At 37.3% G+C, this 25,443-nt stretch overlaps 1 protein-coding gene across 3 annotated transcripts in view; it reads left to right on the plus strand.

Moving 5' to 3' along the window:
• Positions 1-3,970: 3,970 nt before the first annotated feature.
• siah1 (siah E3 ubiquitin protein ligase 1) overlaps positions 3,971-25,443 on the plus strand; it is a 35,506-nt gene continuing 14,033 nt past the window's right edge. For 2 of the 3 annotated variants that reach the window (XM_059334479.1, XM_059334480.1), the window contains exons 1-2: positions 3,971-4,126; positions 23,295-23,351. Coding sequence is in view for 2 of the 3 variants with exons in the window: in XM_059334480.1 (XP_059190463.1) it covers positions 23,342-23,351 (10 nt within the window). In the remaining variant the exon portion in view is untranslated. Of the gene's footprint in view, positions 4,127-17,621; positions 17,957-23,294; positions 23,352-25,443 lie in introns of those variants that run through there. The other variant, XM_059334478.1, reaches the window with a different exon arrangement.

Here is a 25,443-nt window from a genome sequence, read left to right on the forward strand (position 1 = left end):
AATTATTATTATTTTATTGGTCATTTTGTGTCTTTTTGTGTCTTTTTTTAGTCATTTTGTGTCTTTTTTTAAGTCATTTTGTGTCTTTTTGTGTCTTTTTTGTCATTTTGTGTCTTTTTGTGTCTTTTTTTAGTCATTTTGTGTCTTTTTGTGTCTTTTTTGTCATTTTGTGTCTTTTTTTAGTCATTTTGTGTCTTTTTGTGTCTTTTTTGTAATTTTGTGTCTTTTTTTAGTCATTTTGTGTCTTTTTTTAGTCATTTTGTGTCTTTTTTTTCATTTTGTGTCTTTTTGTGTCTTTTTTTAGTCATTTTGTGTCTTTTTATGTCTTTTTTGTCATTTTGTGTCTTTTGGTGTCTTTTTTTAGTCATTTTGTGTCTTTTTTTAGTCCTTTAGTCCAATATAAAATGTGATTTTTTTTTCATAAAATTGTGACTTTTTTTACTTTCAAAACACTATCATGCTCAATAAAAAATGTTAAATGTTGCAAATGTGCATTAATTTCAGAGTACACTGAGACATTAAACTGCATCATTTTCAATTAAATTCTGGAAAAGTTGGTGTGTTCTAAAACTTTTGACCAGTAGTGTATATTATCACACTTCTGCAGTCAATTAAGATGTTTATCTTGATTTTTACCCTTAATTATCTGGGGATAATGCAGGTGCATGCTTGCGTGTGATGGGGAGAGTGGGATCATTAATGAATTAATGAATGCATAATATTGGGTCAAAATGATTTTTAAAAAATTGTGGTCTTTTTTTAATTTGTGGATAATTTACTTTTGAATTATTATGATTATTTTTCAATGTTGACGCATTTGTAGGCATCAGATAAGAACCCAGCAAAGAAGAGCTAGAGGGAGATTGTTTAGTTATTTAATGTTTTATTGTTGACACTAATATTGGTAGCACTTTATTTTGAAGGTGCCTACATAAGAGTGACATGAGTGTGTCATAAACATGACATGGGATGTGTCATGAACATTAATGACACTTTGAAGTAACATTAATGCTCATGATACTTGTCATGTCATGTTTCTGACAGGCTTGTGTCACTCTTATGGAGACACCTTCAAAATAAAGTGTTACCATATCTTGCTTAAGTCACAAATAATTGAAAAAGTAATTTATTTCTCTTAAGTTACATAATTTACACACAGTGTTATTACTATGCCAATATTCAACCTTTGGTACATCCTTTTTGAGTGAAATGATCAATAAATGTCATATTTTACACTTTTGGTGAAGTTTTTTGTGTTTGCTGCAAAACTTGAAAAAATTAGTTAGACGATTATTTTAACATTGTGCTCCCGTTTAATAAAAAAAAACGAGACACATTTTCTACTTACAGAGACACAAATTTGCCTTTTTCTTTGAATCTCATTCATCATTTATCAAACATTTAACAAAACTGTGACATTAATAGTGCTATTTAACAACAAATTATTTTTTAAATTTGTTTTTAAGTAACAAAATAATAATAAATCAATAATAAATAAAAACAAATAACCATGTGCCTTTTTGTTTGCATCTCCATAACATATATCAAAATTGTGACTTTAATTTGTTCAGGAAATATGGTCAGAACAAGTTAAATGCAATAAAGGACATCCTATTAACAGATTAGAGTTGTTAAATGGGTTTAAACTTAGCCTCGAAACAAAAAATAAGCTTTTTGAAATAAGCTACTTTTTCACATTTCTGTTTCCAGCCACACAGCCACATTTTGGAGAAGTCACTTCTTGTCAAAGTCACATGACCACCACACCAGGGAGTTGAGTATACGTCACTTACACTGTAAAAATGTTTGTAGAAATTACAGTAAAACACTGTCAAATTGCATCAGAAATAGGTCGTAAAATGAAGCTGATACTTTTAATTACTGTAAATCAAAGAATAGCATAAAACTTTAAATTCTACCGCCATAAACTGTAGAAAACACACAGTATTGCTGTAAAAATGTAAAATTTTCATGTAAAGTTAATGGGGAAATACCATGATGACACAATTATCCTAAAAATAATGGGATTATTCAGTATAAATTACAGTTTTTGCTGATATTCACATTTAAATACGCTCACTGTATTTTTTACGGTGATGTTCTGGCAACCACAGCTGCCGGTATTTTACCGTAAATTAAACAGATTTTTTTTACAGTGTAGGGATTTAATGAGTTAAGGTGAAGCATAAAGCTGAATATGGGAGATTCTAGAAGGCTTAAAGTGTTTGTTACACGGCCGTCACCATGGGTTCTTATGGGTTAATGAATGCATTATATTGGATGAAACTGATTTTAAAAAATTGTGGTATTCTTTTTTTAATTTGTGGGTATTTTACTTTAAATTTATAATGATTATTTTTCAATTTGAACCTATGTGTAGCGAGGCCGGCTCTATGCTGGGGCAAGTGTAAATAAATGTCTTGGCCCCTCAAATCAAAATTTTAAAAGTTGAGAAAGCACATTTTAATATACTTACAAAATCAATATACATAACAATTTGACAAATGAACTGCAGTAGCAGAAAAATCAGCCGAAAAAGGTACACAAGATACATGATTGTTGGTTGAAATCTGGATGTATTATTTTATTTTATTCATTTATTTTATTTTTATTTTTCAGTTTACCCCCTGAGGGATTACCACCGGTTGGGGTTGGACACATAGACCCCTTTCAATGAAGAAAGCATCGTTACTATAAGCACAGAAAAAAGGGCTGGAGCATGATAGATAGATAGATAGATAGATAGATAGATAGATAGATAGATAGATAGATAGATAGATAGATAGATAGATAGATAGATAGATAGATAGATAGATAGATAGATAGATAGATAGATAGATAGATAGATAGATAGATAGATAGATAGACTTTATTTATCCCAAGCTGGGAAATTACAGTGTATCAGCAGCATTACACACAGAGACAATAACAATACAATTAAATAATTAAATAAAAAGAACAACCTAGGCATACTTCAAGCAATAAAATATAAAAATACAATAAAATGTAATGTAAAAATACAAATAAAGTGTCTAAAGAAGGAGTATGTATTAAGGAGTAGAATTCCAGTGCAGAATGAATATGAATATACAGTATAAAAATGTTGGTGCCTGGAAACAAATAAGGTGCAATGAACAGTGTGCATAAAAAACACATAAAGTGCATGATGTGTCCACATGATGCCCCCTGCACATTTCTGACTCCCCCCTCATATATGCTGTCTAGAACCAAGTACCGACCCTGATCTGTAGGCTGCAACCAGCTAGAACAGCGGTTCCCAAACTTTTTTAGCCGTGCACCCCCTTCTACGTCCCAACTGGGTTGACGCACCCCCAATCCCTTATACCTTCAAAAAAACAAAATGCAATAAGATTTTTTATAACCATATTAAAGGTGGAGGATGATGACAGGCTCAGGATCAGAGGCAGAAAGCAGATCAGTTGGGAAAATGTTATAATATTTTGAGCTGCGTTGAACAAAAATTGCAGCAAATTTAAATGAGCGTGGAGTGAACACAACCCCGTCATCATAACACAGGCTGGAAAAATGATACAAGAACAAGAAGATAACTTCTTCTACGCTTCATTATAAGATCAAAAACAACCAAAAATAGATGCAAAAATGACCAAAGATGACACAAAATTATCAAAATAGACACAAATTGACCAAAAATACATGTAAAAATGACCAAACAACCAAAAAATAGATGCAAAAATGACCAAAATAGATGCAAAAATGAACAAGAAATGACACAAAATTGAATAGCCTGTATTTATTAATTAATTAATAACACGTCTTTATTGTGTGGGGGGAAAAAAATGTAATTGTGTCATTATCAGACCGCCATTATATTTTTCATCTCGCGCACCCCCAGGGGTCCACGCACCACACTTTGGGAATCCCTGAGCTAGAACATATGATTCGTGCAGAGCGCGCTCCCGCGACAAACTTCAACAACTGCGCGCGCTCCGGAGCGGCTGGTACTTAACGTCTCGTCGCTGTTGGAGCTACCGAGTGTGTTCACCGAGCTACCGGATGAAAGACGGTAAACAGGGCCCCTGTGTCCACCGCCCCGCCATACAGTCCCCCGTTTATCTGCAGTGAACTGAAGGAGGTTTTGTCCGAGGTAAGCGGGAGTGAAACCTCGTATTTTCTAGCGGTGTGTGCTGTAGCAGACGGTAGCTTTCTTCATTAGCGCCGTGCTAATGTTGGCTAGTAGCTAGCTGAGCTAATGTTGGCTAGTAGCTAGCTGCGCTAATGTTGGCTGCTAGCTAGCTGAGCTTGGCTAGCCCTGGTCGGCCGCTTGTTTGTTTGTTTGTTTGTTTGTTGTCGTGGCGTTTTAAAATGCACACTTGTCTGCGGTGTGTGTAGCAGATTAGCATGGTTAGCACACATGGTTGTCATTGTCCGCTGAACTGTGCATGGAAACACGTTAAGGTGTCGGTTTCTGAGCTTGTTCACACACTTGCTAAGCTAACAAGTAGCCGTTTGGGCTAGCTAGGATGCTACAGGGTGCTGCTTTACGGCAAGACGAGGCCTTGTATGTCATATTTGATTCACATGTTTTTGAGACCTCTACATCATCAGGTATTAATGACTAATTTGAAAATTTGTCAATTTTTGCATTTCATACACTATGCCTTAAATATAGCAACAAAGTATTTTTCTTATTTAGGTAAACTAAGTAAAGGTTTAACTGACATAATTAGGTTTATTTAGAGTAAAATTGAGAAATCTCTCCAACAATTCAAAGAAATACATTTATTTTTTTTGGTGTGTATTTTTAGATGGTAATCTGCAGGTTCCACTGGTGGATCCATCATTGCTGCATGAAAAATTCATATCAGCAGATGTTTGATGTTGTATTATATGAAAAAAAAATATTTGGTATGTTTAAGAAAAATGTTAAAATGAAAATCAAAGTTTGAATTGGTTAAAAATATTAGGTTTTATATGTGTTTGTTAGTTCAAGCAAAACAAACTGTGAGAAACAAATTGTACAAAAAGACCTGATGTATCAAATATGATACAAATTAGAATTCATACATGCAAAATCATATATATATATATATATTTTTTTTAATTTGGCAGCAGGTTCAATAAACACTCCAGTTTAAAAAAAAAACTGAATTTTCTGGCAATTGTTTCATGGTTCAGGCTTTATAGGGTTAATGCCAGCTAGGCTATGCTGCTGTCTGCCTTACCAGACAAGGCCATTTTGCTTCCAAAGCAGGTTAGTTGAGGTCAACAGAAACTCTCCATGGTATTGTTTTTTGTAGCAACGTTAGTGGGAAACCTGGTTTAATGATGTGTGTGTGGAGGAAGTGATGACTAATGTTTACTCAAAGTAGCGATGCGGCTGCTGTCAGAGACGCACCGTGACTGTGTTTGACCTGTCTCAAAGGGAGGACGAGTGAAAGTCAGCTTTTAATTGTTATTGTTCCTCTGATCTGCTTTATTAACGTGCACAACTATGTGCATTGCGAGTGCAGCCGTGAAGCAGCTCTCATTAGTCTTAACGTGGACACCTGTAGATGTGTTATGATCTGTGCTGTCAGGAAAATAACAAAAGCTTACGTTATCCCAATGTGACCATGTGTTGAAGTTATTTTGGTCATCTAAAGCAGTGGTTCTTAACCTTTTTTCAGTGGTGCACCCCCTGTGAAATATTTTTTCAGCCAAGTACCCCCTAACCAGGGCAAAGCATTTTTTTTTTGTGATCAATTTTTTATTGGTTTAAAACAAATAAACAAGCAGGTGTATCAAGCATCAATTGAGCAGTAATAGCAACAGCAACAAAGAATAAAATGGTAGTGTAGCATAACAAACAAAAAATAAAACAACTTCCAAACATATCAACAATATTGAGTGTTGAAAAAGCATTTTTGGTTGAAAAAAAAAAGACAACAACAAAGCGCTGTGCCATCAGTATCTGATTTATTAAACTTTAGAACTGATAAACACAAAATGAAAACATTTGAAAAAAACTATTTTAAACATTTTAAATGTTAATAATCCATGACTATTTTTATTTAAAATATTTCTCATCACTAAAATGTAGTGATTCAAACTAATGTAGTAAAAAAAAAAGTGAGCATATAACCATTTAAAACTATAACTGCTACACTTCAATCACGACTCCATCTTTGAGTTTTCAAGTGATTGACAGGTGATGCCAGGTGGCTTATGACAGGTTGGGTCAAACCATCCTGGTATGGGGGAGAAAATATTTATTAAATTATTTTTTTTTAAATTTTTGTATGGATGCTACTTTTTAAATGTATATTTTAAAATCTCACGTACCCCCTGGAGTGCCTTCACGTACCCCCAGGGGTACGCGTACCCCCATTTGAGAACCACTGATGTAAAGGACCCTCATTCATAATGCTTTTTGTTTGTTTTTCTGGGTATTAAGGGCTTTGTTTAGGTTGAAGTGGGATGTATCGATCCTGGAAATTACGTGAGGACACCAAATTTAACAAACTAATAAAGATAAGGTCAATTTGTTGTCCACACCTTAAAAATATATCATCAGTTTAGTAATTAATGTGACTCTGTGGCCATCATCCAGGCAAAAGCTTCAGATTTAAAGATGCTGCAACATTAAAGGCACAAACTGGGGCTATATGTCGAGTTTGCCATGAGCCTGCATCCTGCAGTGATGTAAAATGGATTATTCACAGTTTGCAATATATCAAAGTCTTTTTTTATTTATCCTTTTGTTTTTTAAATAAATCTGTTTATTGAAACGCATCACATCATGTTGCATGACCTTTACAAATAGATGCATGATTTTTTTTCCTCAAATAAATAAACAAACAAACAAACAAGTGGAAAACATACAAAACATTACCCCAACCCCAGTTGGTCTTCCCTTTTCAAATATAATATCTCATCAACCACCTTACATTTGTACATTCATATTGATGTAAGGGCACAACTGGGCAAAAAAAAAAGAATATATGTATAGAATTTCTCAGTTGACCCTCAGAGTGAAAATTAGTTAAAATTTTTCTAATTTTAAGGAATGACATTAGGTCATAGATTGTTCTGCTGGGGGTTTAGGCAACTTCCAGTGTAGAAGGATAGACCTGCAGACAATCAGAGGCAAAAGCTAAAACATTTAATGTCTGCTAACTGAATTCTGAATTTGTGGGAACTCCAAAAATAGCAATGAGTGGACAGGGATTTTTATTTATCCTGTCAAAGTTGTTGTTTTTTTTTTTTAGACAAGTGGGAAATGCATATTTGAGCTGAAAGAAATTGCAAAACTATAATGAGTGGTTGTGTTGGTATTCATAGCACATGCTGGTAAGCTGGTTTGGGGGATAGTAAGGTTTTAAGGGCAAGAGAGATCCAGTATTTCGCCTTTGCAGAGCAAGGTAGAGTACTCGGCAAGAAAAGCCACATTATCTTAAACCCAGCTGATGGCTAATTACACAAAGATATATTAGCTGCACTGCCTACAACAAAGCAGTTTCTAAGTAGTGGGTCAATCTTAAATATTTCACTATAATTGTCAAACTGTAGATGAAAAACCTTGATTTCATCCCTATATTGCTGCACAATAATAAGCTGGAGACTCATCTCCTTCCTTTTCTTGTGCAATAACCGTGCAATACTTTATTTAACTGCTAATTTAAGTCTTATTTGGTAATTTATCCACCATACTAAAGACAGTGCCATATCTCCCTCTATATTTATTTATCTATATCCATCCTCCATACAGTTCTCTACATGTATTTATCTGATCTTGTTCACTTATTTACTTAATAGTATATTGTTTTGTTTACTGTTTGTTTGTTTTTATTGCATTTGTATGCTACTGGAACTTCAATTTCCTTGAGTCAGTCATCCCAAAGGGATCAATAAAGTGCAGTCTAAGTCTTCCAATAGCAGCTATTAATGGCACACACAAATTTGCATTTATCAACATTAATTTGAAAATAACTTGCACTTGATTATAACATGGTCTGTGTGAATACTCAATTCTGATTGGCTGCAGGTTGCCAATTAATTCCTGAACATGGACACCTATTCAGTAGTTCCAGTTAAACTGTTCTTAAGTAATGTACTGGCTAGTAGTAACCATAGGAACAGGGATACAGTCAAAGCCTCTGTATACAATTAATTGCAATTATTTCCAGCACTGTGTTGTCCTTTTAATGTGCCTCCTCCTCTAAACATCAAAGGATGGAGGCTGTAGCACTGCAAGAAGTACACTGCTCCTCTGAACTTATTGATACTTTGTATTGCATAAGATACTGGTCCATATCTATATCCATACCATATTCACTGTTCAGTGACATGGCTTGATAGCAAGCTAGTCCTGATGCTACACGTTTGTCCTATTTACTGGAGTAGTGAGTGTTTTCATTGCATACCTTATGGCAGGGGTGTCAAACTCAAATACACAATGGGCCAAAATTTAAAACTTGAATAAAATCGCGGGCCAACATTGAACAAATAAACCTTTTAATATATACCAAACATGTTTTGCTTTAACATTAAATATGGAACCAGCAACGCTTATAAACATACAATATATAACTAAATAGTGCAGACATGCAAAATCAAATTTCAAATAAACACATCAATGTCATTAATTTACAATAATATAATAATTTGGTATTGCCTCGCGGGCCAAATAAAATTACACTGCCGGCCAAATTTGGCCCGCGGGCCAGAGTTTGACACCCATGCCTTATGTGATGGTAATAATTATTCCAATTTTTTCAGGCATTTTTTTTTCTGCAAAGGACTGGTATTAGCAGGTTAATGCCCTTTTGAGGTGTCCATAATCAGGATTTAATGGACGACACAGATTTAGCCACCTCACTGCTGTCCTTTAATTCCTGATAATGGACATCTCAAAGGGCATTAACCCATGCATATTAGACCGCTTGGTGAAATGGGGCAGAGATATTAATGCATCTCTTATAGATATTTTAATGAACATTAAAATTATTTGGCCATTAATTCAGTCTGTCACTGGCAGAAGTATTTGTCACAGCATTTTATTTTTTGATTGTACAATCACAATCCCAAAAAGTTTGGATGCTGTGAAAAGCGCAACAAAAACTGCAGTTATTTGCAAATGTTCTGTGACCTTTTGCGCAATCTGTTTTTATTGTTTTATAGTGTCTAAACTTTTTTGGAATAGGGGTTGTAAAATTGACAACAACTGAATTAAACCTTTTCACAACTAATCGAAGGAAAAGCTTGGGTTTTAGCTGTTTGAAATTTGGATAACACAACAGCCATCAATCTGGTCAGCATCCTGGTGTCCTGTGCTTTGGATGATTTACTTCACATATAAATTCAAGTTTAATTTATTTGAGATCATGAGAGGCTTGAAAGCTGCATGGCATTTGTAAAGGAGAAAGATGGCCCTATTGCTGTTTGATCAAGATTGTAACTGGTTGCAACTCCAGTCATTTTTATATGTATTTTAACTTGTCTGGTATTGCCAGTTGATGTATTTGAATGGATTGCCATATTCTTAGTTGGATTTCTGCCGCTGTAAATTGCCGACTTGAATACAAACCAGTGATGCTCTGTAAAAAAAAAAGTACTTTAAACAACTGATCTAGACTTCTGTATAGTACCTTAAGAAGTTTGTTAAAACACCACACCAAGTTTGTGATTTTTGCTACGTTGAAACTGCATTAAAGAGTAATTAGGATCCAGATTCTACACGTTTACAACAAACAAGATTATTGTGGGAATGAATCCAGGAAAAATGAAAACCTGCCTAAAGCTTGAATAGTAACAATTTCTGTTTGGGATTTGTTCCATCGTTCTCACTGGTTAAACCGCTGCTCAGGTTGAAGTCTGTGTTAAAGGTTGAAGTTGCCCAGCCCTAACGGGTGCAACAAAACTAACCGGCAAGTCAGGGATGTTGAGTGCACATGTGGTCTTGATATGAGGTCTGATGAGCTAAAAGCACACATACAATCCTGGGGAAAATAAAATGTGGAGTGTGCTCCATACAGATGAACTTGTTTTGACCTGAGGGTTTTCTGTAGCTTTTAGAGAGGCTTAGTCGTTTGGTAATGTAGCCACCAGGGTGGTTTTCATATGTGGATGGATGTTGACAGATGCCAAGATGACAGGGATTTATGTCATGGATAGGAGACTCATCCTCATACTAGGGGTGTGCCATATCGTATCGTTCACAATAATATCGGTATATTTTTTTTATGGTTTAAAAAAAATGCATATCATGATATTGGCAACATTCCTACTTCTTGATGTAGTGGTTAAAGTTGTTTTACTCACAAAAAGCTACTTACTCCCTGTCGCTAAACACATGCAGCTTTCAAAATAAGAGCACAGTGTGTTAAGAGAATCCACCACAGAATTTACAAGAAGACTGTCAAAATAAGATGCCTTAAATAAAACATACAAGAATCTTTATTCTCTCTTACAAAATGTCATTAAAATATGCCCCCGAAACCCCTAAATGGTTATTTTTTATTATTTGCTCATACTCAAGAGTTGAGATTTGCACTTCAAACTACATTTTAGATTTTTATTTATTTATACAGACTAAAAAAAAAAATAATATTTTCTATATCTTTTTAGGTATTTCCTAATATCGTCAAGAATATCGTTATCGCAAAAAATGCCTGCAATATCGTGATATTCTTTTAGGGCCATATCGCCCAGCCCTACCTCATACAAGTATCATGCTCACACTAAAATGCAATAAAATATGTTTGTTTTTTTATGTTTTGTTTAATTGGATGAAAAAGTGATTCATTTGTAGTGTCACAAGCTCAAACTGTTTGTAGCCGGCTTGTATATAATATATAGGAAGGACAAGGAAAGCAACAAATCCTCACATTTGAAACAAATTACTAATTCAGTATAACACAGGCTACTTAACTCGTATACAAATTAACATTTTGGGGAGATAATTTTTATTTAATGTACCAAGGGGTGGATGTGCTTGAGTATGTTGTGTGTGTATATGTGTCTATGACATAGCTTGTCAGCAGAGCTTTATTTTTTTTTTTTTTACTGTCCTGGTACAACATCAGCAGCAATTGTCCAGTGAATAGAGCTCAGCTCTTCCTCACAAGAATGACAGCTGTTCCTGCAGGCCTGTGTATATGTGTGTGTGTGTGTGTGTGTGTGTGTGTGAGAGAGAGAGAGAGTGACTCATTGGCTCTGTAACACTGAGGTAATTCTAGATATGTTACTAATGCCAAAGGGAGTCCCTGCTTGCTCTTTTGCTTTCCGTGTGTGTGTCTGTACCAGTGCATGCGTAATTCACGTCTATGTCTGCTCGTTAAAACACAAGGTGTGAGGCTTTTGTGTGCGTGTGTGTCTTGAGTTGAGTTTTGCCTCTGCCTTGATATCCCTGCTCTGTGTGGCTTCTCCATGGTAACAAGCTGCTAAGCTGCACAGTTACTCAGTTGTTTTTCCTGCTGTGGAAAAGATGTGACTGCCAAAGAAAAAGAAGTTACAACATTACCTCCTAAAGGAAATACTCATGTCTTTATTTCATACAGGAATTAAGTTTGAGGCCGGGCCTGGTTGCCACATACATTCTCTTGGCTAACTAGTTTGTTAGTGTGTTGTCCTTTTATGATTATGTGTAAACACAATGTGCAACCTCAGTGAGAGGGACAGCAGAGTGCAGCTCGTGAGGAAATTGTCATTCACGTCTTCAGTCAGCAGCTGTGTTAGCAAGCAGGTCTCTTATTCTGAAGAGGCCTATCAACAATGAAGGACTAATCAATAGTTGATCCTTCGTTCTGCCCAGAGCTCCTTATAGATCTCATAAAAAACTTGTACCTGACTCAAAGGATCTTTTTTTTTGTCTCAGCTTAAGATGAGAGTACTTAATAATAATAATCAGTCAGCAAGACCCGGACCAAAATGATTCACAACCTCACCTGAACCTAAACAAACCTGAATACAGAACATTTGGGTAACACTTGCCACTTCCTGATTCACTCCCTCCGTTTGTTTGTGAGTGGTTTCCTGAGTTACCTCATCTAGCTCTGAGCCAGAAGGGACTACCTCTCATTAAAAGTGAATTGGCTTCTAACTGCTGCATGCAAAACTTTGCATGGCTTGTTCACCAACGCATTACACAACAGTCTAACTTTTGTCTTTTTGAACAGTAACCTTGACAATTTATTAGCTGCAGAGGAAAAAAAAAGACCTGAAAAGTTGGGTCTGGGTCATGTGATCCTGGGCCTGTGTGAGATTTCCAGTACTGACTGATCCTGCCAAAGAACACATTGTCTTCTTGCTGTAATTTGTAGATTTACATCCGAGTGTTTGTAGGTTCGGTATTCTGTCGGTTCAAGATTTTTAACGGACTGGTTTTATCCTCCCCTGTCAGCCTATAATGATGTCTGCCCTCTATGTAATGTAGGGGAAGTATGGCTTGGTACTGGAAACAAATGATAAAAGTGTTAAATTCAGCTATGAAATAAGCTGCAGGATGTACTCTGCAATGATGAACCTGTGAAATCTTATCAAGTATGATAATTGGATCTTCCCAAGCATTGTTAAATGGTCCATGTCTGACAGGTCAAGTGATCTTTCTTTTAATTGCAAATGGAAACTTAACCTCTTGAGACCCAAGCTTTTGTTTGGTATGTATTGTTAGTTTCTCCTAGATATTTTGGATTTGTAGGACCTGATAAATACAAAAACTAAGCATTGTCTTTGAACAGGAATTTGTTTTTGAAAAAAAAAAAAAATTACACCCTCTCATTTGAAGAATGATAGTAAAAGTCTATTTGTTTTCAAATGAATACTTCCTGATTAGCAGAGTCGGAACTTGTTGCTAATGCTAAAAATAGTCAAACTTGCACAGAACATCAAACTACAAACATTATTAAGCACAAATACACAAGTTTTAGCCATAAAATCTGATCAGCTTTGGTACCTGGTCCACTTTTGTCTGGCTAAAAGCTGTTAATTGACTTTACCAAGATGCTGCCATCTGATTTTTACACTGATTGATGTATTGTTCTTATTCTAGAGTGCATAGTTATAGTTAAGCAGAATGAAATATAAGGTCCAGAAAACCTAAAATGAAATGTCCACATATGAGGACGCAGGGTCCCAGGATGTTAATGTAATCAAAGCATGTACTTTTAAACAGGTACTAGTAAAGAAAATGTTTTGCCCCAGCAAGTTACATTGGTTTGTACAAGCTGGACAGCCAATGGAAGAAACTATCCATGGCAGTAGCCATATCGTAGAGAAATATTGGCTTGTGTAACAACCTCCATGCCAAGGCATGCTTTTTACATCTCCAACTCACTTGCCTTTTTGTTTCTTCCTTTTCCCTTAATTGCTTTATTGGCATGACAAATTTCAGATTCTTGCATTGCCAAAGTGTGTTTGAGATGTGAATAATCTCTTTTTCTCCTCTTTTTCCTACTCTCTCCCCCGTTGCAAACCCCTGGCAGTAGGTGAAGTGTTTGGGTCTCTGGTGATTAACTGCTGCTTGGTCCAGATGGCTCATTGTTGTATCTGCTGCCCTGCCCCTTTAATAACACACTTTTCGCATTGGCTAGGGTCACTAGTGCTGTTTTATAGCTCACAGTGTGTTTGTGTGTCACAGCAGGCACTCTTTGTGCCTATATTTTGTGTGCAGCTGGATTTCTGTCTGCATTATGTTTTATATTGTCTGGTGATAATGTGAACAGATGTAGTGTAACGACGGAGAAGAGAGTACAGCAGAGGGAGCGCAGCAGTGTGCCTGCTGTATTCTCTTTGAGCTTAACAAGTCTAAAGAAGCTTTCACACTGGTAGTTTATCCCTGAATCCAGGTGCAGTTCCCCTAAAAAAAAAAAAAATAGCACTGAGTGAACCCCTGTTCCAGACGAACTGTGGTTGCTTTGTGTATGTCATTTGCCAACAATTATCAGGTCTCTCTGTAAGAAGACATCACCTTGGACTGTAATTAGCATTTTTTTCCTATTTTCTGGTGCTAATATTGATGAAAGGAATGATGTAATCGTTGGTCATCTTGATTATGTCATGATCTTGAGTCTGGCATGTATGCAGTCATTTCTGAAGGACAGAAATTCTCCCATATTTGCTTTAAAGAGTAGTTTATTTTCAATTACAAATGCTCCGATTACAATTTTCATGTCATTCACTGCTAAGAAAAACATCATAAGAGTAACTTATTCTCTTCTCACACAGTCTGCTTGCGTATGTGATGACAACCCTAGTAAACTATAAATGGCCCAGGCTATACTTGGTGTGGTTATGTTAAAGTGACTCGGGGTTGAGTTTAATGGCCGAACACACCTTTGCAAACATATTACTCTTGCTGCATTTGCTGACAATAGATGCGTATGTTGCCTTTAATGTAGGCTGTACAAGCACAATGTTAAATGTGGAAACTGAAGCAGATGTTGGGGGGGGTTCCATCATATCTGAAATGGTTTTTGTCACTTGGATGTAGGGCTGCAACGACGATTATTCTCTTTATCGATTAATCTGTCGATTATTTAATCGATGTTGTTTGGTTAATAAAATGTTGAAAAATATCAATCAGTGTTTCCCAAACCACAAGATGATGTCCTCAAATCTCTTGTTTTGGTTTTCCATCCAACTCAATCGTTTCTTGTACTGCATGTACTTTTTTTCCCCTTTTTTTGGAGTTATGTTGACTATGTTAGTATTTTAATTAGAGCAAGACAGATGCATCGTTCTGATCAGTCTATATGTTACTCGATGTTCACAGATATGAAAAACCTTTTTATAAATTATGGTATTAACACGTGCAATGTCTAGCAGAGCACTGGAAAATGAAAATGTTCTTTGCTCTTATCACCTACAGATTGCTAAAAAGTGACAGCGGACAGGCAGTAGGCAGTGTAACTACTTGTCGAAACATGGTGATGATGTTTAGTATTTATAATAATTCTTAATTAAAATAATTATTATTTAAGAAACCTTCCTTGTACCTTCATAAAGTCATTTTGGTGCAAAATCCATTAGAAATGGTCTATTTTCCACTTGCACTTCTGTTTCATCGATTGCCTCAGTTAATCTAAAGAACATTACTAGTTTATTTTAATGATGTTGGGAGCACTTCAAAATATATAAAATCAGAGTATGAGGATGACTTGAAAAGGGGCCTTAAACAACATGTGGACATTTTTAACTCATTGTGTTATTTCTTTGGTGAGTGGCTCTACAATACTAATCTTACAAAAGAAGCTTATCGATGCCTCCACAGTGGAAAAGATGGCAATGTATTAATACACAACCGAGGACCTGGAATATATCACGGCTGATTTCCGGCCAGGGATGAATGTTCGACCTGAATTAGTGGCCTTAGATATTGTACAGGAACACATTAGCAGGTAATTGACTCAGTTGCTAAGGTTACATGGATGCAAAAAGTGTTTTAGCCACCTAAATAAGGGTTGTTTGAAAAAAAATCCTCTTCAGTTTAAGTGTACGGTATATTCTAAGATCCCCTTGATGACATACAGCTTTAGCCACCATGGTTAGCTACTGTGACCAACTAGCTTACTGCTACTACCACAAAGACACCGACAGTTACACCCATAATCATTCTTACAGTCGAGCCCCCAAAACTAAGATGGATAGTAGTAAGCCTCATCAACTATTTGATTTGGAGAGTCATGGCAGCCCTAATGAGTTCACATCCTTGCTTTGTTTCCTGGTAGGACACTTTTAAAGGCAATAGTGCAAATATCATTAATGTTGTATTTGTTACAGAAGAAAATGGATGCTTTACTTGAGAATTGTGATCTCAGTTCTTACAAAAAAGTTACGAATCTCATTTTACCAGGAATTGTGAAGCCCTATGTAATCATTAATGAAATTGATTAGTTGCAGCCCCAAAATGCTGTATGAGAGATTGAATTGATTGAATCACCCAAGATGCATTTTCGTGGAATGTGTGAACAGGGACAGTTTCTCCTTCTGATTGTACTAAGCCAGCCATCACTTTATCTCCTGCTGACAGACAGATACTGGCTCACAGTGATATTTTGGTTTCACTTGGGCTTCTTTTCCTGGCTAGCTCAGTTTTTTTTTTGTGTGTCTTGTGTTGAGGAGGGAGCCAGAATGTGTGCAAGACAGAGAGTCTGTAAAACGAAAGGAGAAAAACTTGCACATCTAGAATGATTGTAGCAAATAACAATTTATGATTTTAGTCATCATGAGTTATGATCTTAGAAATACATCACATTGTTTTAAATGAGTTGTGGCATTTGGGCAGATCTGTAATTTTTCAAATGCCTGAACTCAGCTGTAACACGCTTAACTTCCCAAGATTTAAGTTATTGATATTGATACGCATACCTATTACATTATGGCAAACTTTGAGGCGAGAAGCCAATAAAAGGAGAGACTGAAAAGAAAAAGCAATGTGAGGTATGGTGTCAATGAGGGCAGCTGGTGGTGCAGCCTCCAGCCAGACAAGGCTGAAATCTGAGACTTGCACAACCACAGAGCCAGGCGGAGGGAGGGGGCAGAGAGAAAGAAACACAAGTGGGAGAAAAAGAGGGAATGTCCATCGAGGAGAAAGAAGGCAAAATATGCAGGCTCGAGGCTGAGCATGCAGTGCAGAAAAAAGTGTAGGGACAGAGAGGAAAATGGAGATATACTGAAAGATTAACTGTAGCGTGGAAAATATAACTTGGACAAAGTCAAAGTGTATGTGAAAGAGGAATGGTGTGTTGTGGAGAAGAAGGGGTTATGTGTTTGGTTAGGAAGCTGCCAGCAGAAAAAGGGGAAGGGTGTGAGTGAGCATGCTCTGTTTGGACTGACATTGGATGCCGGCTTAGCTTCTCTCTGGCTTGCACAGAAACACACCCAGCAGCAGTGACACCCACCACACTCCAGGGGACAGAAAGAACATGGCTTGACTAAAAGAACTCAGAGGAGAAAAAGTCAGAGGGAGAGCTACTTTGTTCGGGACTTTCCCTCCTTTTCCTCTCTAGCAAGCTCCAGCCCTCTCCTCTTCCACCGGGAAAGCAAGAGAGAGCAGGGCTTTGTTTTCCAATCAGCAAAGGATTATTCTTCCAGATACTCTTTTTGCGCTATAAAAGATTTGTTTTTCATAGAAACCGGCCCATTTTTTTTGCCGTTGGAATCTTCTTTAAGTGCTGCAAACGTGCAAGTTTGGAAAATGGTTATGGATATTTCTTTTTTTAAAGCGGCAATGGTATAGTGCCACACAGTCCTGGAAGATCAGGCACCAGAAAACAACAAAGGATAATTATCCAGTGTCGGAGACAAACTGTAGTGACTTGGCTAAACTATCTCGTGTTGCCTTTCGTTCCGAGTGGCTGGCTGGGAGGAGCCAGGGAGTGGCAGGTTGACCACACACTGACAAACTGCTTACAGACTGTTGACTAAATTTCAGTGTGACTTAAACAAATCAGTGTTTTTGCACAAAGAAGCCTGCCTAGTGTCTGTTCTTATTTTAGCAGTTTGGCCTGATCAGCACCCTGTTTTGCTTGCTGTTCCGTTGACTTCAGAGTTGAAAATCAGATGCTGCACTTTATATATTTTTTGCACTCCATGGACACTGGAGTGTCCCCCTCTATCCCCCTCCTCCTCTCATAGTCTTAGTTATTTTTCTGGGTATTAAAAGCATCTCCTGCTCGCCCTTGCCTGGACACAGCCCCCATTCTTTCATTCCAGCTTTCCCTGGACCCTCATGAGCTTATGCTTCCTAAACAGGGGATCGGGAGGAAGAAATGTGATCCTCTATTTTGCGGTGTGTTTTGTACAGCAGCAACAGATTGGTTTCCATGGAAAAGGCCGGAGAAATATGGCGTTGAGGGTCTGCATGAATACTCTACCCCTATGTCTCTGGTCCAAGTTAAATCAAAGCCAGCTAGCGTAGCACTGCAAGCTCCGCCCTGGAATTCCTTGTTCAGACTCTTCTCATGTGTAGCCACAAGGAGCGTGCACAGGACTAAAGGTGAATGAGCTTTGAAAAGATAATGTGCATGAAAGGACACTTACTTGTGGAAACATTTACACCTTTTCCCCTCATCAGTTTACTATTTAAGTGCAGTTGTCCTTGGAGCTTTTGTAAAAATGTCATGAATTCTTTTGCTCACTTATTTCGGTGTCGGTGTCAGGTTGATAAATTGATACTTTATGTAGAGCAAGTTGAACTACTAAATGTTGTGACAGAATCTATTTGAATAGGTTATCTGGATACAGAAGACGCTTTAAGCAAGCGTGCCAGTGTGCATTGTGAATTATGTTGCTCTGTGTATGAACACTGTACTGTGTGTGTGACTGAGAAAAGAGTGGGCTATGAGTTGAGAACAAAGAATGGCATGTTTTGTGTTGAAGCCCAGCTTGTTTTCTGCCTCCCCCTCTGCTCGTGCTCCGTTCATCCGTCTCCTGTCTCTTCCTCGTGTCCTTTTCCATATCCCCTTCTACTATAGCTTTATCTTTCGCCCCATCTGTTTACTAGCTGTCCTTCCTGCAATTTGTTTATCTACATTTGTGTCTGTCTTTTCAGTGTTTTATTCTCACTTTTCACTTTCCTTTGGTGCAGAATCGGCACTCAGGATCTCAGAATATTTGCCTCTTCTGAATCCATTTTTTCCAGTTGTTTGTTGTGCTGACGGTCTTTTCGTCACGTGTGATTGTGTGTGTTTACGTTTCTTGTCTAAGGCATGTTGGTGCTTGCTGCCAGTTAACTTGGGGGACTTAAAGGAACACGCCACTGTTTTTTCATATTAAAACATGTTATTCGGTCAAGTAAGACGAGTTGATACAGACCTCTTGCATCTCAATGCGTGCACTCAATCGCCCTGGCGCGCGGCGCCACTTGGCTAGCACTTAGCTTAGCCTAGTTCATTCATTAGGATCCAAACAGATGGACAGTTAGAAGCGACCAAACTCCTCCACGTTTTCCCTATTTAAATACAGCTACACGAGTAGTTAAACGACCAAGTATGGCGACACAAAATAAAACGTGGCGCTTTTCTAAGCGGATAAAAAGGAGAACTATAATGTATGGCGGAATAGCACTTGGGAGCACTTCGACTCGGCGCAGTAATATCATCACTCCTGAGGGGAGAAGATTTTTCAGGTGGAGTTTGGTCGCTTCTAACTGTCCATCTGTTTGGATCCTAATGAATGAACTGGGCTAAGCTAAGTGCTAGCCAAGTGGCGCCGCGCGCCAGGGCGATTGAGTGCACGCATTGAGACGCAAGAGGTCTGTATCAACTCGTCTTACCTGACCGAATAACATGTTTTAATATGAAAAAACGGTGGAGTGTTCCTTTAAAGTAAACCCAGAGCATTTTGGATTAGTGCTTTGTTGAGATGGACTGAATTTAGGCCTTGGTGATCTGTCTCTACTGTGAAAACCAAAAGCACAAATATTTTACATCATGAAACGAATCAGATTCCTTCTCTATACTGGAGATTTCTAGAGAATAGAATCCCTGTTAGTGTTTTACAGGCAGAAATGTAGATGCATTTAAATCGATCTCGTATTCCCTCCAGGAAGGATACTGTAATGTGTGCTGTTCCATTAGACAACAGTGGCCACATTTACATGCACTCAATAATCCAATTCTCCAATTACTGTTTATGGGGGTTCACACACATGACGTGCCCTCATAAATATAGAGACAGGTTTTGCTTTCTGTTGTCATTCATCCTTTTAATAGTGGTCATAAAGAAGTGAAGTGGGGACAAAATCCACAGTCCTTGTTTGAGCTTATTCAAAAGTTTATCTGAATCTTATTTGAGGTTTTAGAGTTCCAAACTGGACAAATGCATATATAATACCCTATTTCCCTGGACAGCATGTTTGTGTTGAGCTGCAGTGGAAGGATAAAAACCAAAAGGACATTTTGTACTAGAAAGGGTAACATTGGCAGATAATCCATGTGATTTATAGAATCATCATTAACTTTAACTTTTATATACATGCTTGCATGCAAAGATAGTGGATGTTGGTCCCGCATCACTTTTTAATAGAAAGCCCATTAGAAGAGGAGTTTAAGTGACAAGTATGAACGGCGCAAATGATTACAGGAAGCATCTATAGTTTATACATGCTTGGAAATTGTCAACATTTAGATTTTGTAGAGGAAAATATCATTCACAATCTGAGATCTGTTGTTAAAACATATTTTTCTTTAGCAGGGGAAATGTATACATAGCACAATGCAGAAGATTTCACTAACATCAAACTTTTTTACACAGAATATATAGGAAAACCCAAGTGATGCAGTCATGAGCTTCATCAGAATGGTTGGAGTCATAGGAATGATTTTATCATGGGTCTATGGGGAGAGGCAGATCATGTTGGGGAGAACTCATGGTACATTAGAGCAGCTATTCTCAACCTTGGGGTCGGGACCCGAATTGGGGTCGCAAGATGATTTCTGGGGGTCGCCAAATCATTTCAGAAGTCAGCTCTGTCTCCACTGTGTTAAAGTGTTCATTTGTTAATGTGTTTTAGTCTTTTTGGTAACTCAATGTCTTTTATTGTCATATTGTGTCTTTTTGTGTCTTTTTTTTATCATTTTGTGGTCAATTTGTGTCTTTTTTTAGTCATTTTGTTTCCCTTTTTTTGGTCATATTCTGTCTTTTTGGTAATTTTGTTTCTTTTTTTGGTCATATTGTCTTTTTTTGGTCATTTTGTGTCTTTTTTGGGTGATCTGAACTGTGCGTGTTAGATTGTGTTCAGTGAGCGGGGGTCACGGACAACATGCATGTTAAATTGGGGGTCACGACTCAAAAAGGTTGAGAACTACTGCTTTAGAGAGTGATCTAATCTACAATAGTCGTTGTATAAAGCAAAGGTGTTCTTCTGATTAGTCTCAGCCCTGCATTTTGTGTTGTGGTGTATTGGGAAACCGCCTTAACTGGCCCAAATTTGCCATATAAAATCCAATTCTTAAATTGCACATGTAAATATTTGAAAACCCAGCTGCATTTTCCCATGTGAAGAAGAGTTAATTCAATTAACAGCTGTATGAACCACCCCCACAACTTGAACCATGGGAAGTTTATGTAGCCTTGAGAGTGGATTTAAAAAAAGATGGATTAAACCATCAAAAGATGCCTTTTAATGTTGCTAAAAGGGAAAGTGTTTTATGAGGATGCCTTCTCATTATGTAAGGCAAGTATCCTCGTAAAGCTTATAATGTTTACATGGGCTGCACCTTATTTAGATTACCTGAAAAGACACGCTGGTATACACTGTTTAGAAAATATACTGCTGTGTTGAGTTTTAAAACAGTGTTAGTGCAAGTGAAGAGCAGAAACTGATGGTCTCCTTCTGTTGATGGTGTACACGAACATGTCGTATGGGAAATTCCAAACCTTGTAACGATGATCTTATACTGTAGACTGTTTGTGCTTTTAGTACTAGGGCCAGAATTTAATGTATCATGATTGTGTTTACCACTTCAGAAGTGATCTTTTATCTCAACAAAGGTGCTTCAGGGCTCTGTGAAAGTTGTTGAAGCCGTGTAGGCGTGTATTTGTTGTTTGTTTTTTGTTTAATTTCATATAAAATAATTACTGTTTGTTTGCATCAGTGGGAAGCAGCTTTTCTGCCACAGGTCTACTATGTCAGTAGTTCTCAACCTTTTTGAGTCGCGACCCCCAATTTAGCATGCATGTTGTCCACGACCCCCACTCACTGAACAGAATCACGCACAGTTCAGATTTCCCAAAAAAGAAACAAAATGACCAAAGAAAGGAAACAAAATGACCAAAAAAGACACAAATTGACCACAAAATGGTCAAAAAAGACACAAAATGACCAAAAAAAAAGAAACAAAATGACTAAAAAAAGACACAAAATGACCAAAAAAAGACACAAAATGACTAAAAAAAGACACAAAATGACCGGAAAAAGACACAAAATGACCAAAAAAAAGAAACAAAATGACCAAAAAAAGACACAAAATGACTAAAAAAAGACACAAAATGACCAAAAAAGGAAACAAAATGACCAAAAAAGACACAAAATGACAAAAAAAGACACAAAATGACAAAAAAAAAACATGAAATGACTTCCAAAATGAGTTGGCGACCCCCAGAAATCATCTCGCGGCCCCAATTGGGGTCTCCACCCCAAGGTTGAGAATAGCTGTACTATGTTACTATGGTATGGTTTCAGTGGCTGCAAAAGTGTGTGTGCTAAAGCTTAGCAATGTGAAGTTCCTATTCGAATGTGATCTACCGTATACTCCGGTCAGGATCTTCTTTGTTAGGTCACTCCTGGAAAGTGAAGTATCAGCACCTTTTAATATCTTAATGCAGTCATTTGGAGCCACAAACTTTAACTTAAGGATTGAGCTTTATCTTATGAAATATGAATTAACAGTGCTGGGAAGCCAGTGTGGAGCCAACAGACAGCACAGCAGCAATCAATGATGATAGAAGTGTAGTCTAATGTACTTTGCATTAGCAGTGCACTAAGTGGCTTAAATTCCTTGAATGTGCATCTCTGAGTCCATGGAAGTGCAGAAGATGGGCATGATGTCTTCTCTGGTCTCTTAAAGCTTGTAGGCACAGCAGGAATGGCTACCGTAAACATCAGACTGTCATCGTGTAAATCAAATCTGCTTCATGTGAACGGACTTGAGCATGTGCGATACGCACTGTCAGAAATGACAGAACCAGGCCATCAGTCTGTGCTAGACTAACATTTTCTTTTTCTTTTCTTTTTTTTATAACTTTCTTTTTATTGTTTCTCCCTTAAAGCAGTGTAGAACATTATACATACAAGTAAAGCAAAACAAAACAAAAAAAAATAAAATCAAAATAGGAACATGTTGGATCATATATATATTATATATATGATCCAACATATATATAACATATATATATATATATATATATATATATATATATATTTATTTCTACAGTTAGATCCTGTATTAATGTCACTGTGATAGTCCTTGCCCTGTCGTTTTTATGTATTCTGTCCATTTCTCCCATTTCCTGCAGCATTGATCCTCTTGAATCCTTATTTTATGAGTCATTTGTTCCATAATGTGTATTTCGTCCATTATTTTCATCCAATCTTGTGTTGGTGGGTCTGCCTTGTACCACCTCCTCGTGATTGCCTTTTTGCAGGCTACTAGCATAATTTTCATAGACTAACATTTTCATACACTCGCCAGAGTACAGCATATTTAACATGCTGTCTGTTCCTTTAATGCAGGTTTACTGATGTGATGTCATTAGTTGGTATGATTCAGAGCATTTTCAAGCCTTGTTCCCTAGTCATGTTTTTATTTACCCTCTGTTTTTTTTCTTTTCAGAGGTCCCCACATTTCAAGAGAAGACGAAAGCCTTATTTGGAAATCTTATGGACGAAGGTAGGTATTTGTTTCTGTTATTGTTGTTTCTTCTTTCTACCTGTCTATCTAGATTTGTATTTAATGACAATGGTTCCAGCAGCCGATTGAGGTGTGCAACATGCTGTCTAGCTTTGCAGTTTGCCATTTTATGAGAACATATTGTATTAACGATCTGTGTTAAACAGAAAGTAGTTGATGCTCAATCCTTTCCCATTTCCTGTTGTGTTGCACACAGAGGACTGTGTGCCCAGTCATTGTTTGTTTGATCTTCTTTCTTCCATCATCTTTCCCTCCACCTCCTTCACACACAGCAGTATGTGCTCATTGTACTCTATCTGGTTAGCTGACTCACTCTTTCTGTCTCCACAGCCCCTCTGTGCTCATCTTTTCACTTCCTTCTCTCACAATCTCTGTTGTACATTTTTTGGTTGAATGTATAATTTTGTTAAAAATGTGTTCTGGGGAAAGGTTCATCCCCTAATGAGCCACTGGTTCTCCTCAATGTCCACATTGTAAAAATCCATCCACATAACCATTTAAACTGTAAATCCATGCTCTAAAAAGGCTTTTCTAAGCCACCTGCTAACAACAAAAGGGCACTGGGCCTTGCTTGTGCTTACTTTTGTATTTATCTTGGCAGTGTCACTTCTTAGCCACCCATGTGCCGACTAAACAAGTGATGCTATGTTTATCCCCCCCACTGGCTCTCTATAGCTGGGCATGTTGCTGCTTGTCGTAGCCTTGTCTTTTGCCAACTAGCTGTTGAAGCTGCTGCAAGCCAGGCAAGATTTGTGTCAGAAGAAATGTTTAAATTACTAAGAAAACAATTCAGTATGCCCATACTTAGAGTGGATGTTCTTTTAGCTATTGTACTTCTTCTGCCAGTTCTGCTGTTGGTCGTGTTGTGCATGCTGTGTGTATAGCTCAGCCAGTCAGAAGCAATGTGTTAATCACATCAATCCCAACTGAGCTGGCTTTTTCTTTGAAAACTTTGCTGTGCACCACTGAAATTAAAGTTGAATTAAAACAATACATTAATTCACTCGTGCTGGGATTGGATGTGGCAGCTCAAACATTTCTTAACGCTCAGAATACAAAACTTGCCCCCTTTTCCTGGCCTCCTGGATGACATCCAGTGTTGTTCTATTTCAGTAAAGTATGTTTAGCCATACAGTATATTTGCTGACAGAGCTGCAGTCAGTATTCTTTGTATGAACCCTGAATGGATGAACAGTTAACACAACAAAGTCTTGAAAGTTTGGAAAATGCTTAAATGTAACAGTTATGTTTTCTAGGAATTTGCTTGAATTTGAATAAACGTAATGCTTAATTTAGACAACAATATGGTGTTCGATCTACACATTTGTGTTTGATCTAAAAAATCTTTTGATTTTCAAAATGAAACGGTCCTCTCAACTTGTTTCTTTGTTCTTTCCCGGAGTCTCGATTACTGCGAGTATGAATTCTGTAAACTATTTTTCTCAACTGCATTTCTATTATTTATTCAGATGTGATGATAAAGGCTGGTTTCTAGGCTACCATCAACGGATTTAAGAGGGAATATTTCCATATGAACTTGTCATCTAGAGCGATCATGGACATCATAAGATGTCAGAGCAGTGTTTCATACAGACGCAGCTGGCAGCTGGCCTCCACTCTTACATTAACTTACACACATACATAGTCAACTGTAGCCATTAGTTACGCTGGTGTTGAAAAGAGCCAGTGTTTGTGTAAGATAACGTAACTTATAGTATAATCAGGCATTTGTTTTGCTAATGTGAACCGGGTTTTATATGAATACTTGAGAAATAGCCACCACTCTGTCAAATGACTCTGTGTAGAACAGTAGTTCTCAACCTTTTTGAGTCGCGACCCCCAATTTAACATGCATGTTGTCCGCGACCCCCCCCCCACTGAACAGAATCTCACACGCACAGTTCAGATCACCCAAAAAAGAAACAAAATGACCAGAAAAGACACAAAATGACCAAAAAAGGACACAAATTGACCAAAAATGACCAAAAAAAGAAACAAAATAACCCCATATAGGAAAAAATTACCAAAATGACTACAAAAAGACACAAAATGACCACAAAATGACAAAAAC

The sequence above is a fragment of the Centropristis striata genome, chromosome 6 (genome assembly GCF_030273125.1).
Source record: "Centropristis striata isolate RG_2023a ecotype Rhode Island chromosome 6, C.striata_1.0, whole genome shotgun sequence".
NCBI lineage: Eukaryota > Metazoa > Chordata > Actinopteri > Perciformes > Serranidae > Centropristis > Centropristis striata.